Consider the following 16785-nt stretch of genomic DNA (forward strand, 5'->3'; position numbering starts at 1 on the left):
GTTTAATGTAGAAATGATAAACTGATACTTCAAAACTAATATAATGGAGGTAGTTGTCCATAGCATTTACGATACCGTCAATTCGGTTTATCTCTTAATCGCACCGAAAAAAGCGGTAGTAAATGTGCCCTAGAGTAGACCCGGAGCATGAATCCAAGTCTTCAACCTGCGCCCTACTCCCCGGCCCCATCCACCCATCGGCGCAGGCACAGCCCAACCCACGCCGCATCCAGAACAGGCAGGTGGTGAACGCCATTGCCCTCCGCTCGCCGTCAAAACCCCCTCCTGCCTCCCTCTCCATCCCTCCCTCCCTCGCCTTACGGCGTCGTTGAGGGTTCTGCACGCAAGCGCGCGCCGGGAGAACAAAGGGAGTAAAGCGGCAAAGCCCTCCCACTCGAAGCGGAGACGAATAGCCCAGCGCACCGCCGTCGACCGTTGGAGGGGCGAGAGGGGAGGGGAGTGCTTCCTTTTGTCCCCCTAGGCGGATGAGATGCAGCTGCGCCGGAAGGTGAGGCCCGCGGGCGCGGCGGCGCGGCGGGCGGCGCTGCGGTGGTGGCTGCTCTCGCTCGCCGCCACGGGCGCCGCCGTCACTGCGGCGGCCGCGCTGCTCGCCGTCGCCCTCCACTTCTCCGGCTCCCTGGCCGCCTCCGCCTCCTCCTCCTCCGGCGCGCCCTACCGCCTCTCGCAGCCGCGGGAGGCCGAGGAGCTGCGGTGGGAGCGAGAGGTGGCGCCGCCGCAGCTGGCGTCGCCGCAGTCGCGAAAGGTGATCGATTGGTCTCTGTTCGGTGCCCGCGTATCTCCCTGTTCTGTTACTGGCTGCCGCCGCCGTTGCTTTTTTGAATCCATGGGAGGGAGTCCATGACGCCGGGATTAATCTCTAGATTTGACAGCTGGACGGCGCGGCGGAGAGGAGCCTGTGGCTGCCGGCGCCGTCGCGGCGGTTCGTGCCCTGCGTGGCGCCGTCGCCGGAGTTCAAAAGTACGCGCATTACTGGCACACTTCCCCGACATCGATTTCTCGCCGTGCGGTCCAAATTATCGTGCGCGGCTCTGATTTCGTTCGTCTTGCCTTGCAGGCCCGGTGGCGTCCAGGGGGTACCTGCTTGTACACACCAATGGCGGCCTCAACCAGATGCGCGCTGGGGTAAGCTGGACCGTCCTGGTCAAGATTTATCTAGCTGTTCCTGCTTGTACTAGTGAGATTCATTGCTTGGTTTGTATGCTGACTTCAGTGTGAGAACCAGTATCTCAATAAATAAATATATAATAATGAAAACAAGAGTGTAGGAGAGCAGCGTGGGTGCATGTGGGATGTTTAAATCAGCCTTGACAACTGGTGAGCAAGCATACATCATCATCAGATCTGCTTTTGCGGGTACTATGTTTTTAGTGCTCTTATCAATGTGCTTTTTCTTAACTCCCAATGTATGTGGGCACTGAGCAGTCGTTTGGTACTTTAATCACATGTAGTTGGTGTTCTGGTGCTAATGTGCTTAAATAAGCTGTACATGGTGGTTGTGAAACTAAGCTGTTTGTTTCCCTAGTATTGGTTGACTGAGTTATCGCCGACACAGATTGAGTGGCTCAACTGTGGTTAAAGATAGAGCCCCCGAGAATAGTTGGTGGGTGGATGTTGTCTTCATTGCCATTCCAAATTTCTTTCCCTTCATATTGAGTGTCATGATCATTTTTATTTTTCTTATAAATGATGCTTGTTTGGATGTCCTCTGTCATAACTTTGACAGCTCTTCGGTGATTCGGTCGTTATCTTGGTTTTCATTTATAGCAGGATATAAAGCAGGCGAAAAAAGGTGCTTCTTTTGTTAGGGGAGACCAAAAGCAGTTCTCTCTTGGGCATGCAGATTGTTAGATAACTAAAACTAACTAATGTTATAGTTGTACTTGAGTTTAAAGAACTAGGAGGATTTGCTATTTTTGTTTAGGTTATCTTAATTGTGGTTAATGCCATTTTAATGATAACTGAAACTACTTTTCTACCAATTGGTACTTGTACTAATTCTCTCAAACAACGGTGTCATGTGATTTGAGTAAAATAGAAGGGGAAATGTTTCTTTATTGCTTGTTGCACATGTTTTGTCCTTTGTTTACTGGGTACAGATCCGTGTTTGCTGTCATGGGCAGAAATACTTTTGGCCGCAAAATCCAACACATTTTTTATCTCCTTTTTAATAGCCAGCTGTTATTCTTATGGCAGATCAGTGATATGGTGGCAGTTGCGCGCATACTTAATGCTACACTCATCATTCCAGAGCTTGATAAGAAATCATTTTGGCATGACAAAAGGTATGTCATATGTATGGTTTATCGTCATTGACTGATCTGAGTCTAACAGACCATTTTTCGATATCAGCAACTTTTCAGATGTCTTCGATGAAGAACACTTCATAAATTCTTTAGCAAATGATGTGAAAGTTGAGAAGAAGCTGCCTAAGGAGTTGGTGAAAGCTCCAAAGTCTGTTAGGTACTTCAAGAGTTGGTCTGGAGTAGATTATTACCAGGATGAGATATCTCCACTGTGGGATCATCGCCAGGTCTGGATTTAACCACCACTATGCACTTCCATACTAAACAATTATAAGCAGTGACTGCTGGATGCATTTTTTTTTTTGGTACCATGATACTGACTGAAAACTTGTAGGTCATTCGAGCTGCTAAGTCAGATTCTCGCCTCGCAAATAACTACCTTCCTACAGACATTCAAAAGCTTCGCTGTCGGGCCTTTTTCCAAGCACTTAGATTTGCTCCCCCAATTGAAGCTTTAGGCAAGGTAAATCATTCTCTAATATCTTATCATAGTTATTATTTCCCTTATTTGTACCAAGAGTTGTTTTGAGAAGCAAAGATTTTACTGGTTTTGGCAGCTATTGGTGGAGAGGATGAGATCATTTGGACCATATATCGCTTTGCATCTACGCTATGAGAAGGATATGCTTGCTTTTAGCGGGTGCACACATGGTCTATCTCAAACAGAATCAGAAGAACTTGCAATGATCAGGCAAAGACTTAGGGTTTATTTATTTATTACACACTGTCTTGCCTGTTTTTTTACAACAGTAGATATTATCAGCTGTTATTTTGAATTATGCTTTTTTTATTCTTACAGAGAAAACACAACCTACTGGAAGGTGAAAGACATTGATCCATTAGAACAAAGATCCCATGGCTATTGCCCCTTGACACCAAAGGAGGTTGGCATGTTTCTTTCTGCCCTAGGATATCCATCAAGCACCCCAGTGTACATAGCCGCAGGGGAAATATATGGAGGTGAATCTCATATGGTTGATTTGCAATCACGCTTCCCGATTCTGATGAACAAGGTACAGCCACTACCATTCCATCTGTTAGCGTTTGATACAACTTTCTTGAGCCAACATATGTCTGTGCTTCATTGCAGGAGAAACTTGCCTCAGCCGAGGAGCTACGGCCTTTTAGCCAATATGCTGCTCAAATGGCAGCTCTGGATTACATTGTTTCGGTGGAGAGCGATGTGTTTATTCCATCCTATTCTGGGAACATGGCGCGGGCTGTTGCAGGTCATCGCCGTTTTGTTGGTCACCGGAAGACAATCAGTCCTGACAGGTGAAACCACAAATCAGTTAATTTATCAATTTCTGTGAAATTGTCTTACCGTTCCCTTAGGAATCTCATTATTTCCTCTCTGGTTCAGGAAAGCACTAGTTCGATTGTTTGACAAAGTTGACAGTGGACTACTGAAGGAAGGCAAGAGGCTATCTGAAAGGATACTAGACATCCACCGGAAAAGGTATTAATCTAAAATGATTGGTGAGCATGAAGAGTACTAAAAGACAATTATGTGTTGTTGTTTTACCTTTGATCTTATTTGGCTCTTCAGACAAGGCTCTCCACGGAAACGAAAAGGTCCAATCTCGGGAACAAAGGGCAAAGACAGGTTTCGGTCAGAAGAGGCGTTTTATGAGAATCCTCTTCCCGACTGCCTGTGTCAGCCAGGGTCTCCAGACAGCGATGATTCTCTTGTCAGCATCTAAGCCATGGAGCCGGTCATCCTCGCTGATCCTGGTAGCCACTCCTGTGTAAATAGAGCAATTCAGAAACACAGAGCAAGATGTACACAAATAATTCGACCGAGCAAGGTGCACACTGATCAGAGCATCCATGTCCCTGACTTCATGCGCCAACTATTCGTTGACGCACCATCGTCCAGCTGCGGCTGAAGTTCTAGCATGGTTGGGCTTGTTCAGAAGTCGACAGCTGGAGGTGGAAGCAGCTGTACAAGGCTACATATGTTGCCAAATTGCTGTATAGGACTATAGAGAAGTTTTGAAAATTTTTAGATCGGGATAATTAACTCAACTGCTTGTAAGTAGATGGTAATAAATAGAGAAATATAGAATTACCGGAGCAGCTTGACACAAACATTCACTCAGATAAAGTTTCATGTGCCTTCCTTGTTACCCATCATCATGAGCCACCTTTCACTGGAAGGATGAGCAAAGATGAACAGATTTGCCATTTTCTATACCGAGGCTGAGCCCACCTTATCACGGATGCAGTTTTTGTTTCTGAACGTTTGCTGTTTCTATTTCTGAGCTCTCATTATATGTTTGAGATCATATCCCAGATTCATCTTGTTGCAATAGCTTTCCTCTAATTCCTCATGGAGCACGTAATATTTTGTGCGAAATGGAGCAGGTGATATCGATCTGCTTTTGCGCAACAGGTTCCACGGTTAATGGATGGTGTAATGCAGTACTAGTAAATCGCAATGGAGATGGACACTCCCACTTAACATCTGAACTTCTCAAGCAGGGTATAATTGGTGGACAGGCCCTGACAGACTTGGTGGATATTACCATGTGGCTGTGGGAACACAAATGACATTTAGCATTTGGTCCAGTTTACAACCATACGATCAGTCCAACAAGGAGCAAAGAAAAAACCCACAAAAAAGGAAGGACATAGATGCTAACAAGTAATTGGAGTCGTCATCTCTCTTCAAGATCATCAGTCATCACCGTCGAGCAACCTAGACAAATCAGAAAGACGAAATCTCAAGCGCACAAATGGCATTCGGCACCACGTTGCAGCTGCTGCACGTCTGATTCTGAACAGTCAGCACGTTCAGAATTAACCAAGGGTAAGCAATCGACTTCACGAACGATTAGCGCAATAGCACTGCTGAAAACCCACAAGAACAAGCAACAAACGCACATGCTGATCGTCAGTAACTAGCACTTCATCGCTCAAGTTCATAACCAAATCAGTCAAGTCACCACCCATCCAAGAAACTCAACAGGATTAAATGAACACAGAAATGTACACAAAACGGCCTCAGACCAATTTGGCATTTCACTCCAAGCTGCGGCTGCTGCATGTCTGAACCATCATCAAGTTCAGATTTCACGAGTTCGTTCTCAAACGACGAGCAATGAAAGAATCCACAAGAACACAAGCACAGGAACACAGATATATACTAGTATGTCCTAACGCCATTACTCATGAGAAGTTCATAGCAAGATCATCAGGAGTCGTCGTCACCACCATGAAACCAAAACAGGACGAACTGAAAGGCAAACATGGCTGCCTCAGACATCGACAGGCTCGAAACACCACCACCAGTACACCACCGAAAAGCACGTCTCCCTCTCGATCGCAACCTTCTCCATCAGCATCAACTACTGCACTAAACTACTACTGGTGCTTGCGCACTGCTACTACAGAACTACGAGACCTTGACCTGGTGGAACACGTCCTTGCGGTCCTCGACCTTGATCTTGGGGAGCGGTGACCTTGAGCACCCCGTCCTTCATCTCCGCCTTGATCTGGTCCATCTTAAACGCGTCCGAGGGGAGCTCGATGTAGCCGCCGTAGCGCGCCGGGCCTTCGTCGTCGTCGTCCCCGGTGCCCTCGCCCGCGATCACCAGGCCACCCTGGTCCGCCCACACCATCACGTGCTCCTTCCTCTTTTGAGCAGTAGCCGTGTATCTGTTTGTGTTTCCATCGGAGAACAAGAAGAACACGAGAGTAGCGTTTCCCACCAAGATGAAGAAGAGCTCGTTAGCGAGTAGAACCTGGAAACCCCAACCCCTCCCATCGGGCAAGTCCCCACAAATGACGCTGCTCCGGCCTCCCTCCTGTGCGACCGCGACACCGTCACCGTCCTGCCCTTGCGCCGCCGCGAAGCCGATCGTTCTTTCGCGCCGCGACGTTGTCTATGTCGAGGGCGGGCTCCGATGATGCTCCTCCCTTGGATCTCGGAAGGAACGGCGCCACCGGGGCGAAGGCGGGTTCCGATGCTCCCGTAGACCTCGAGAAAGGCGCCGCCGGGGCGAAGGCGGCGGCGACAGAGGGAGGAAGAGGAGGAGATGGACCCTCGCGTGGCGATGTGTATCAAGATCTCGCTGGTGAGGGCTCTTCTCCCCCTGTCCCATCCTTCTAGATCTTATCTGATTCCTATCTTGGCACTCCAAGCTTTGCTCGGGATTTGTAATGCTACTAGATTGCTAGCTGTCTGTCTAAAACAGCTTAGAACTAACGGATTCTCCGAGCCGAACATGGCCGAGCATAATCAAAAGCAACATCCCACTGTGCTAGTATTATTGTGTTGCTAAATTACTTATAGGCTGCAGATCATTGCGTTGCTCTTTAGTTGATGATCGTTCTGGTAGTGAACTCAATCGCTCAAACTTTCCTGTGAATTCATAAATCGTTATGGTGGATTGTTGATGCAAACTACTTACTCCTGCCTCCTAATCTTTTTGCTCTCGCTGCTTGTCTCTCCTTTGTAGGATGTGGGCGCCGTGCTGTATGTCTTCTATGCCATTGGCATGATGGCGTGGATGGTCACGCATTCTTAAGAGCAAGGTTAATGAATACGCCCGCTCGCCGGCTGCAAGAAACTCCAGGTCATCCAAATTGCCGACCAGTGGTGGTGGACCTCACCAATATTCAATGCTCAGCTGCGACGTGGAAGTATCGGAGTGGGAGAGCGGCCGCCACAGTACACTTCGTCCGTTTTTAGCCGGCGTCTCGCGAGGCGCCCATTTTCTTCTCTCTCCTGCTTTATCTCTCTTCCACGTTGGATTTCGCCGGCGCTTCGCCGCCTGTAACAAGTGGTCTGACAACTGGTGGGATATATGGCCGGCTGTTCTTGTCCTGACGGCAACCTTGGCATGGGCACTCTGGATGGCACCCAAGATGAAGTATGACACCAAGCCTGCACGAGGAAGCGGCGCCGGCGATCTAAGACAACACTATTACCATCTAAGAAGTAAGCCTGAGTGAAGTGAATAAGGGGCGCCGTTTAGTTGATGTTTGGTGTGCGGTGCCCCGGTCGTAGTATTGGACTGGTAGTATGCGTGGTGCCTGCTTTTAGTCTAGTTCTTGAGCTCTGTACACCCTCCTGATAATTAATTCGAGCAGGCACCAGATGGGATTTATGTTTAGTCTAGTCTAGGCTACATGTCAATGGAATAAAAAGAGTACATGCAAAGGATTTATGTTTATACTTTACAGTAAATCAAGCATGCATATAATTCAAATCACATGCAACTATCATGAATAATTGTTGAAAAGGCATTCATAGATCATAGTGATGTTGAACCAGTCAGGGAGATGGGATGTTTTATATCTGGGCATAGCCTTGCCTCTTGCTCACATCTAGCTGATGTATTGCATGTTAAATAGCTCATTACAGACAGTATTGAATTTTATACAATTATTAAGTATAAACACTCTCTGCTTTTTAGGCTCATTGACATTTCCAGTATTAAAGAATAGTACTGCCATTTTAAGTTTTAACAAATCCCAATACAGATGTTAGTAGGTACGGAGTAGTATTTACCTATAATAACTATGGTTTGCATTATCCCAGAATGGGACTAACTCAAGCACATAGATCAATGTCACCATTACTTTCTTGGCTCTATAGCAAGGACAACAGTTATTGGCTTATATCTGGAATTTATATGATGGTTTCTTCAGAGTAAGAAAATTGAAAGAGATCTGAAAATAATGTGTGGCAATGTTTCTGATACCTTACAATAACCAATTTCAATAGGAACATCATTGGCAGAACTTACTTATCAAGTTCAGTCAGTCTGAAATTGTAAAATCATGTGAAAATGGCTACTTGGGACAATAATTTCTAGGGTAACTGAACATTCTGACAGATCTACGAGAATGGAAAATACCTTCTCACAATCTCACCACTATAAAGATTGGCAATATTTTTCCAGCTTTTTTTGGGAGGCCTCACACAGAAAACAACACTTTCTGATCAACAAGTTCCAGTTCAGTATCGCCTCCAAGGAATCAGCAAGCCCAGCCGAAGCTGCTGTTGGATATGGCCACATCACATTTTGCTGCAGCGCACAGTTGCTAATAAAATTAAGATAAAGAAATGCTTCTAACAAAGAACTCCATACCAGGCCCTCAATCAGCACTACTGTATAATTGCATAATGACAGTCTCAGATTCTAGCAAATATAATAATCTCTTACATTGGTGACCATGACTTTATGAACTCAAGATAAAACTGAGATGGGGACTTAAACTAAGTCCAGCACACATACATACTAAACCGTGAGGTGCGTCATGTACTCATATCAAGGCCTTGGCATTGTAAAAACAAAACACAGATATTTGTGATTAGCTATTGTGAGTTGTTACCAAAATTGGTATCATCTAGCATATGGTGGAAGTGTGGATCAACAACCATGTGATGCATTCATCTTAAGGTACAAAGCATTCCACTATAGGGTCTGTTCAGGTTCAAGGCATGGGATCAAGCCGATTCAATCTCATGCTAAACCAGGGATAAGCAAAAGTTACTCATTCTGTAAAATGAAGCACAGAGATTTGTCAAAATTGAAGAGCAAGACAATACATTTTAATGTACCATGTATAAAAATTATTATTTATTGCAAATTTGTTCATAATACTTTAACATGTTCAATCCAGGTATTGAACCTAATATATGTTGCCGAAGCTATATCTGTCAATCAACACACATTACAGGACATCATTTATTTTATGGGTACAGGTGGTACAGCTTACCATCAATCATTCAATTGCACCAAGATCACATAGCCTTCCATAAATGCCTTGTATTCCATTTGATCCCTTTGCTTGAAAAATTGCTTTCAGAGCAGTGCTTTGGTTCTTAGAATCCATTGTGGTTTTCATCTCTGCAACTTTCTGCTTTGCTGCTTGTTCCATAGGGATCAGTGAATCCTCCTGTTATTTGCATTCCTTTAATAAAATTTTGCGCGCAATACTCAGCATACACCACAAATAAGTGATGGCACAGCTTAACGGTTCCAGGGGGGATAAATGGCTCAAACTAAGCTGGAAGTGACTTACCTGTTCAATTTTGCGAGCTTCAGATGCTTCGATCTGGTGTTTCTCTGTTTTTACTGAAGCCCCACAATGTATGAATCCTTTATTTTAACTTTCTCCTTTGTACATTCAATCTGGTTTTGAGCATTACTCGATTCTGCTTGAGCTCCATCATGCTGAAAACAGGCGATAAGGTCAAATGCAATGGATAACGGACCAGAAAAATCATATATCTAATTAATGACTCATAGAAACAAATTAAAAGGCTAGCCATATTTGTTTCTGAAACTGTTGCAGTGCCAATGTCACGCAGAATTCTTATTGCACACCGACAAGGTAAGCCCAGGTTGGAATGGCAAAAATATATAGGAATCGAAATCTATGAGTGAACTGGCAGTCGGGCAGCCAGGTAGCTTAACAATAGGCAAAGCGCATTTTCAGACTTGACAACGATCTTGTTTCCAATTAGAAAAAAGATGGTGCGAGGAAAAAAAGAAGGGGGTGTGGTGTATATATAGAAGGTCTACCTTTTGTTTCATCAACTTTTTCGCAGCTGATGCAAAATCTAACCTTCCTTTACGCTCAATAATTTGATTTTTCCATGGTTCAAGTTCAGTTCAGCGTGCGTCTCTAAATTTCTTCTGTAACTACAAAAGGAAAAGGTTTGGATATCAGACATAATAATTCAATGCGCAGGGACAACGTAGGCTAACTTCACCTTGAGAGGATTCTTTTATCCACTCTACGCCTCTACCTTAACACCACCTCTTCTTCATTCAGTGGCTCCTGCAATTTGGGTCTCTCTCCCTCCAGCTTCTTGATTTTCTGCTTAAGATGCTTTAAATCTTCCCTGTATTTTGCATCTTTCCTCTCAAACTCTTCATACTGATCCTTGAAGGCCTTCATGTTATTCTTAAGGTCCTAAAGACATAAAAAGGGAACTAATAATAATAGAGGCACCTTCTGGTAGAAAATACTAACATGTAAGCTTCAAATACAGGAAACGAATGAACTTTTATTCAGTTATGGTTTAGGTTACAGAACAAGTGTCTTGCTTTTTGACATGTTTATTAGAAATAGACTCCATTTCCTTCACAGTTTGAGAATTGTGCTGAATCTTCTCCCTGTATTATAACCAATATATGCTTACTCAGAGGCAAACTATCAACAGGTTCAGGTTCAACCAAGTATAAAAAAATTCAGATTTAACCAAGGATAAACAAGTTCAGATTAACCAAGGATAAACACACAATTTCGCAATCCATAAGCGCGGCAGGAAACCCACAAGAACAGGCAACAGGAATAGATGCCAATAACGAGGCATGTCATTTTACTCGAAATTCAGGATAGATATCACCACCCATCCAAGAAACTCAACAGGGCGAACAGGGAAAGGTTGCATGTTGCAACTTCACAGCAAGTCTGAACCATCAACATGTTCAGATTTAGTGAACGTCAAAAACAAATTCACAAACGATGAGAAATGCAGTAATCCACAAGAACAGGAAGCACAGATAGATGCCGATCAGTAACTGCAGATACCATTTCCATTAGAAGTTCATAACAAGGTCATCAGTGACCATCACCATCCAAGAAACTAACTCTGCAGGACGAACAGAAAGGTAAACAGGGCTGCCTCAGACATCAGGCACGAGACAACACCACCACCAAAAAGAAACGTCTCCCTCTCGTTCGCAACATCTCTCCATCAGCAACGACTACTCCACTAAACTACTACTAGAGCACTGCAACTACGATATGGACTGCAACTACGAGACCTGGACGGACCGATTCGATCCCCACCCCTACTCGACCTTGATCTGGAACACGTCCTTGCGCTCCTCGGCCTTGATCTTGGGAACGGTCACCTTGAGCACGCCGTTGTTCATCTCTGCCTTGATCTGGTCCATCTTGAAGGCCTCTGCGGGGAGCTGGAAGCGGCGGGTGTACCGCGCCGGGCCCTTGCGGTCCTCGGGGTCCTTGTCGCCCTCGCCCTTGATCACCAGGATGTTCTTCTCCGCGGACACCTTGACGTGCTCCTTCCCCAGCCCCGGCATCGCCACCTTCAGCTGCACCGCGTCGTCGTCCTCCTTCGACACCCACCACCCGTGCCCGGAGAGGCCGGTCGGGGACGCCGCACCGCCGTCCTCCGTCAGCGCCAGCAGCTGGAGCAGCTTGCTCGGCTCGCCGAACAGGTCCAGCGCGCCTGCAGAAAAAACCCCCCAAATCATCAGTACTCGGTCTCGCTTTGCCAGGTTAGAGCAAACAAGGGGAAGGGACGGGCCAACAGGAGACGGTACAGTACCTGTGGAGAAGCGCTTGGGGACGGAGAGGTCGAGCGCGAGGCGGCCGTCGACGGTGTCCTTGCCGCTGGGCTTCTCGGAGGTGTCGTCGCCGCCGCCGCCCTTGGTGTTGAGGAGGCAGAGGGCGGAGGCGACGGGCTTCTCGAACGCGGACGGCGCGGCGGGGAGCTCCTTGAGGTGGCCGGCCATCGGGGCCCCATTGACGACGGCCGCGGAAGCCATGGATGGATCTCCCCCTCTCTCTCTTCGCTCCCTCCTCTCTCTTGTGGGGTTGGGGTTTTGGTTTTGGACTCTAGCGGCGCGCTGCGAGGAGTGCCTTGACAGCGACGGAAGTGGGGTGGGGGTTTAAAAGCTGGAGATTTCTTGGGGGAGGGGATGGTCAAGGAGCATCGACGGTTCCAGTGCGGCGGGTTCCCTGCTTTGCGATTCGTGCGGCCCGGGCTATAGATGGCTTGGCCGCTACTCTTTCTTGGCAGAGTGGATGATGGCGAGGACACGCGCACGCTGCTGAGCCGCTCCAGACTCCAGTGGAGGACATGCCACACATGCTCCATCGATTGGGGACGCTAGTGAGTCGCTGAAACGTGGGGTCACTCTCGGCATTCTGGGTGGGCTCCAAAGAGCCAAGGCCCAAGCATATTGGACATGGAAACCGAATTCGTGGCTCCATGGTATTAAAAAAAATCGTTGCACCACGTTGCACACCGTTCACGTGACTCACACAACACAAGTTTTTTTTAAGAAACCGGGTTGCATTTCACGTATAATTCTAACAGTTTACATCCCAAATCTTAAAACAACACTTTCGAAAGAAAGGAAGATTATATTCAGATCTTTGCAAGACTTTCGTGGTCGTCCTCGTCGCTAACGGTCGGAACAGTCGTCTTGAAGTCAACCACCTTTACGACGAAGGAACGTCAAGGATTTTCAGTGTCAGTAACACATCAGAAATACCAACATGGTTTGTAGTCGTTGAACGTCCAGGCCGAGCAAGATGGCCAGTGGCCATCGCCTCGCCAGAAAACAAGGGATCTGCGCCTTAACCTCCAACAACCCCGCCCGCCGGACAATCATATATCTAGAAGAGGAAGTAAACCACCAGAAGAGGTGGGAACTGAAAACCAACCCAATCTCACAAGTTGGTAACCCAATCTCATAAGTTGGTAGAAGATACTGATCAACAAATTAGCATTATCGTCAGTATGATTACCAAGCCACGAGCCACCACGTCATTGGTAGTGAAATTGACTCTGCTGATGACGGCATGAGCATCGAAGGCGCAAGAAGGCACGTAGAAGGCGAAGATACCAATGCAAAAGATGACTTCACCGCTGAAAACATCATCAATGTTAAAACCTCCACAGAAAATACCTTCGTTATGCACCGCGCACCCACCAAACCCCGCGAAGATCAAACCACCAACAACGACGGCAACAGAAGAGCTCGGGAAGAAACTTCCGGATTGTTTGGAGATGCCATCATCACTGAAAGCAAACTGGAAGACCAAAATCTTCATCTCACCATCATTGCAGAACATACCAGCATGGACGGCAGATGAACCAAACTCCCTTAATAGAAAAGTCGGTTCGCGAATCCTTATTTTGCCACTAATATCATACCTACAACTATATAGCTCCCTCACCAAGATTCACATCACAAAGCTCACCCGCAGGCAACGGATCCGCGCACCGTTGCCAGGCTCGCTCCTCAGGAGGCTTCAGGAGGGCCGCGCCGCACCGCCGAGCACGCCCCGCGGGGCCACCCGCCACCGACGGGCTCGCTCTACACGTGCCTCAATGAGGGAGATGAAGATCTGGAAATCGCCGGGAGATCGCCTTCCGAACTGTAGCAAGTCGAGAAAAGTTGAGAGGGTGGGTTTCCACTTGTTAGAATTAAGTTTATTAGTGATTAATTAGTTTGCATCTTTTCGTAGGGAGACACCTCTTAATAGATAGATATGAGCTTTCACAAAAGGTTTTGGACCTTCCGCGAAGGGGTCTGAACCCTGAAGGATATATCCTTTGGACACACTCTTTCACCATGTATAAATACGTAATCACGCTGTTCATTCAATTAATCAATGAACCATTTGTTTATTATATTCTACTCTCTACTTTTTACTTTTAACACGTTATGGATCGCTCTTCGCTGAGATCGAGAACATAAAAGGAAGAAGACAGGAAGAACGGTGACCGCCGGCGATATGATCGGCCAACACCGGAAGAACGGCGGCCGCTTGCCGGCGACGACAACGGTGGCACATGCATCCACCGATGCCGCCGCAATCCCTTTCAAGGCACTGCAACCAATACAACAGAGGCGTAGGCTTAATTGCAGGCTCGATGGCCTGAAGACACGAAGAACCAGAGGCAAATTGAACATCAAGGCCACGTCCAAATAGATGAACGGAGGCCTTTTTCCTTAACGTTACTCCCTAGAATTAAAGATCAACAACTACGCGGCGGTCTCGGCACAAATCGGCCAAGAAGGCAAAACACATGAGCAGAAGAATATGCAATAATAATCGCCACTCACCCATCAACCAGAGGCACGAACACCAAGAACCTCTAAACGCACCATGATGGCCTAAATCAGAGCGCAAGAACAGAAGCAAAGATGAGAGAAAGGCCATTCGGCCTCCAGGAACTCAATCTATTTATATATATATATATATATATATATATTTCTTGTTATTTTTGCTATAGCATCGATAATGGACAACATGCAGGAAAGTTTGATGCTATGGCCAACAAGAGAACAAGAACTAACTGCATGAACAAATAGAAAAAGATAACTGCAGGAACAAACAGAAAAACAAGAACTCAGGCAAATCGGCCTCAAATTGGTACACATTCCACATGTTCTTACTTTTGGCCGTACACTAATGGTTGCGGATGCGTCGCCCGCCAGCATGTGCCCCAGTGACAGCGGCGACGACGCCAGGTAGAGCCACCACGGCCGCGCTCCAGTGGCGAGCGTCGGGATCAGATGACGGTTCTCGGATGAGGCCCTCAACGGCGGTCCGGCACGGCAACAACGCTCATCTGCCAGTGCTCGTGCGACGGTGTAGTCCGCTCGGTGCCGATGGCGCCTGAGAACCTGAGGCATGTGCTGCGCGGACGGCAGTTGCCGATGGACTACAAGTCCACAGTGGCGAAGGGAGAAGAATTATTGGTGCAGTACTTTTACTCCTATGCACTAATTATTAGACTAAAAATTTAAATATGTCAACCTTGTTAATTTGCATTTTACTATATAAATTGTATTTTAACAAATAGAATTGTCTTAATTAAGTTTTACTTAACTGATGACGTATTCGATGCAAAATATATTACATATCTTCAACTTGGAACTAGAAAATAAGGTGATGGAGACCTAGGCATCGGCTGCAGTGCAATAAGTTCTTATTCTTCCATAAGAACTTATTTGCCTTAAGACCAAGCTTTTATGTAGCAAATTACTTGCCTGTCACTGACATGTCTACATCTATGATGATTACATACACGTGTTCTCCAAAAAAATATGTTGCAAATATGAGATTGGTCTACACCCTAGTTATTTGTGCATAGTAATTTCAATGTTTAAGTTCACAGCTTAAACTCGAATTATATCCGTGTAAGTCATGCAAATTCACACTTCAGATCCTATTTGGTCCAGAAATTGTCATTATTCAATGTGCATGTGTAATGCAATCGCTATAGCATATGATACATTTAGTGATTTGTTAGTTTTGCAATTTGTTACCTATTGCAATTTTAACAATAATAATTCACCATAATTAAGCATCAAATACCATGTTATATGACCAATGTGCTTAATTCAAGTGGAACTATATGCAAAAGACAAGTGTCACCTTATCATTTTGTACAATATAAAATTCCAAAATCTTATATATTGGCCATACACAAGGTAGTACCTTATTACTACTATGGGATATATATACTGAATATCCTCAACGTGCATACCCTGCACCCAATATTAAAGTTTGGATATTAATGGTTACACCTTTCTTTTTTGTGATTATCTTAGTTCATATTTCATATTGACCATACACAAGGTAGTATCATGATACTACTGCGGGATCTACACTATCACATAGTGACTATTCTCAACGTGCGTACCTAATTTTAAATATGAATCAAATAAGGTCTACACCAGCATGGTAACCACCCCTACCAATATAACACATACAGTGGAGTCTAAGGCATCTATTGCGATTGACGCCAACCTATGCCTATAGCAACGAGTTTCTCGTCCACTAATGTGAGGCCTACACTATTTAGGTGACTACCTTTGATGTGTTAAATTATAAATACATAATGACAGAGTTGATATCTAGATATGAGTATCATTCATCTTTGAGGACCACACACTACACGTAGATCAAGTAGCATTTTGGATCTATAAAATTTTGCATATATTAATTCAAGACTCATCTTGAATTCATAGTTTAAAGCATTCATCTTTTCTTAGTTAAATAGTAGAAAATAGTGCAACATATTTTGGTGACTATCTTTACTCAAATAAGTAGAGCCTATATTTTGACAATGGTTCTTGCATTGTCTATTCATTGTAGAATAGAGTTCAAAACAATAGTAGTGATAATTTTGTCACTTATCATTGTTAATTATTGGATAGTCCACTTATACTCAAGTATCATCTTGGTTAAGAAATATGCACATCAATATTTTATGCTATGTAATTTACGATCCAAGTAAATTAATTAAATACATGATCAGTTCATATAGGACAAAATTAATATTTTGGCAATGGATTTTCTTTTTCCTGAACTTGTATTGAATGTGATTAATTCTCTAAGTAGAGACACTATGTACAAATAATATGATTGGGCTACTCGTGATAACATTGCCACCATAGCTCTACCCAAAAGAATTCCCATCCTATTTCTAAAGTAACTACACATGCAACATAGTGTGTTCTGTCTACTCAATTTTTTTTAAAAAAAGATGAGTATTTAAAAAAGCAAGGTCCATCAAATTTTGCAATTTTCATTCGGAATTGCTAGCAAAGAATGTAATATTGCCCAAACATAAGTAATTGTTACTTATTCATCTATTATGATTTTAAGTTAAATGGTAATTTACAAAGCAATGGATCTCTAAAATACATATGATGTCAGTAAT

At 45.0% G+C, this 16785-nt stretch overlaps 2 protein-coding genes across 2 annotated transcripts; one reads left to right on the top strand and one right to left on the bottom strand.

Annotated features, from left to right (window-relative positions):
* The first annotated feature begins 156 nt into the window (after positions 1-156).
* LOC112890231 (O-fucosyltransferase 7-like) lies at positions 157-4543 on the top strand. The gene is made up of 11 exons (XM_025957128.1): positions 157-763; positions 891-978; positions 1076-1143; positions 2215-2303; positions 2371-2551; positions 2659-2787; positions 2882-3015; positions 3124-3337; positions 3415-3599; positions 3688-3783; positions 3874-4543. Exons 1-11 carry the CDS (start codon positions 491-493, stop codon positions 4025-4027), a joined length of 1611 nt encoding a protein of 536 aa, XP_025812913.1. The 5' UTR covers positions 157-490; the 3' UTR covers positions 4028-4543.
* Positions 4544-10857: 6314 nt separating this feature from the next.
* LOC112889613 (26.2 kDa heat shock protein, mitochondrial-like) lies at positions 10858-11946 on the bottom strand. Its single transcript, XM_025956336.1, has 2 exons — positions 11644-11946; positions 10858-11544 (listed from the first exon to the last, which is right to left on the bottom strand). Exons 1-2 carry the CDS (start codon positions 11861-11863, stop codon positions 11144-11146), a joined length of 621 nt encoding a protein of 206 aa, XP_025812121.1. The 5' UTR covers positions 11864-11946; the 3' UTR covers positions 10858-11143.
* Positions 11947-16785: the final 4839 nt, after the last annotated feature.

This window comes from Panicum hallii, chromosome 4, assembly GCF_002211085.1.
Source record: "Panicum hallii strain FIL2 chromosome 4, PHallii_v3.1, whole genome shotgun sequence".
NCBI classification, from domain to species: Eukaryota; Viridiplantae; Streptophyta; class Magnoliopsida; order Poales; family Poaceae; genus Panicum; species Panicum hallii.

Excerpts from the sequence above, each read along its gene's own strand:
- LOC112889613 (XM_025956336.1), bottom strand. The coding sequence starts at position 11,863 with ATGGCTTCCGCGGCCGTCGTCAATGGGGCCCCGATGGCCGGCCACCTC. Across the intron at positions 11,545-11,643 it reads CCCCAAGCGCTTCTCCACAG|GCGCGCTGGACCTGTTCGGC; the intron begins GTACTGTACCGT and ends TTTTTTCTGCAG.
- LOC112890231 (XM_025957128.1), top strand. The coding sequence starts at position 491 with ATGCAGCTGCGCCGGAAGGTGAGGCCCGCGGGCGCGGCGGCGCGGCGG. Across the intron at positions 2,304-2,370 it reads TCATTTTGGCATGACAAAAG|CAACTTTTCAGATGTCTTCG; the intron begins GTATGTCATATG and ends TTTCGATATCAG. Across the intron at positions 3,016-3,123 it reads GAAGAACTTGCAATGATCAG|AGAAAACACAACCTACTGGA; the intron begins GCAAAGACTTAG and ends TTATTCTTACAG.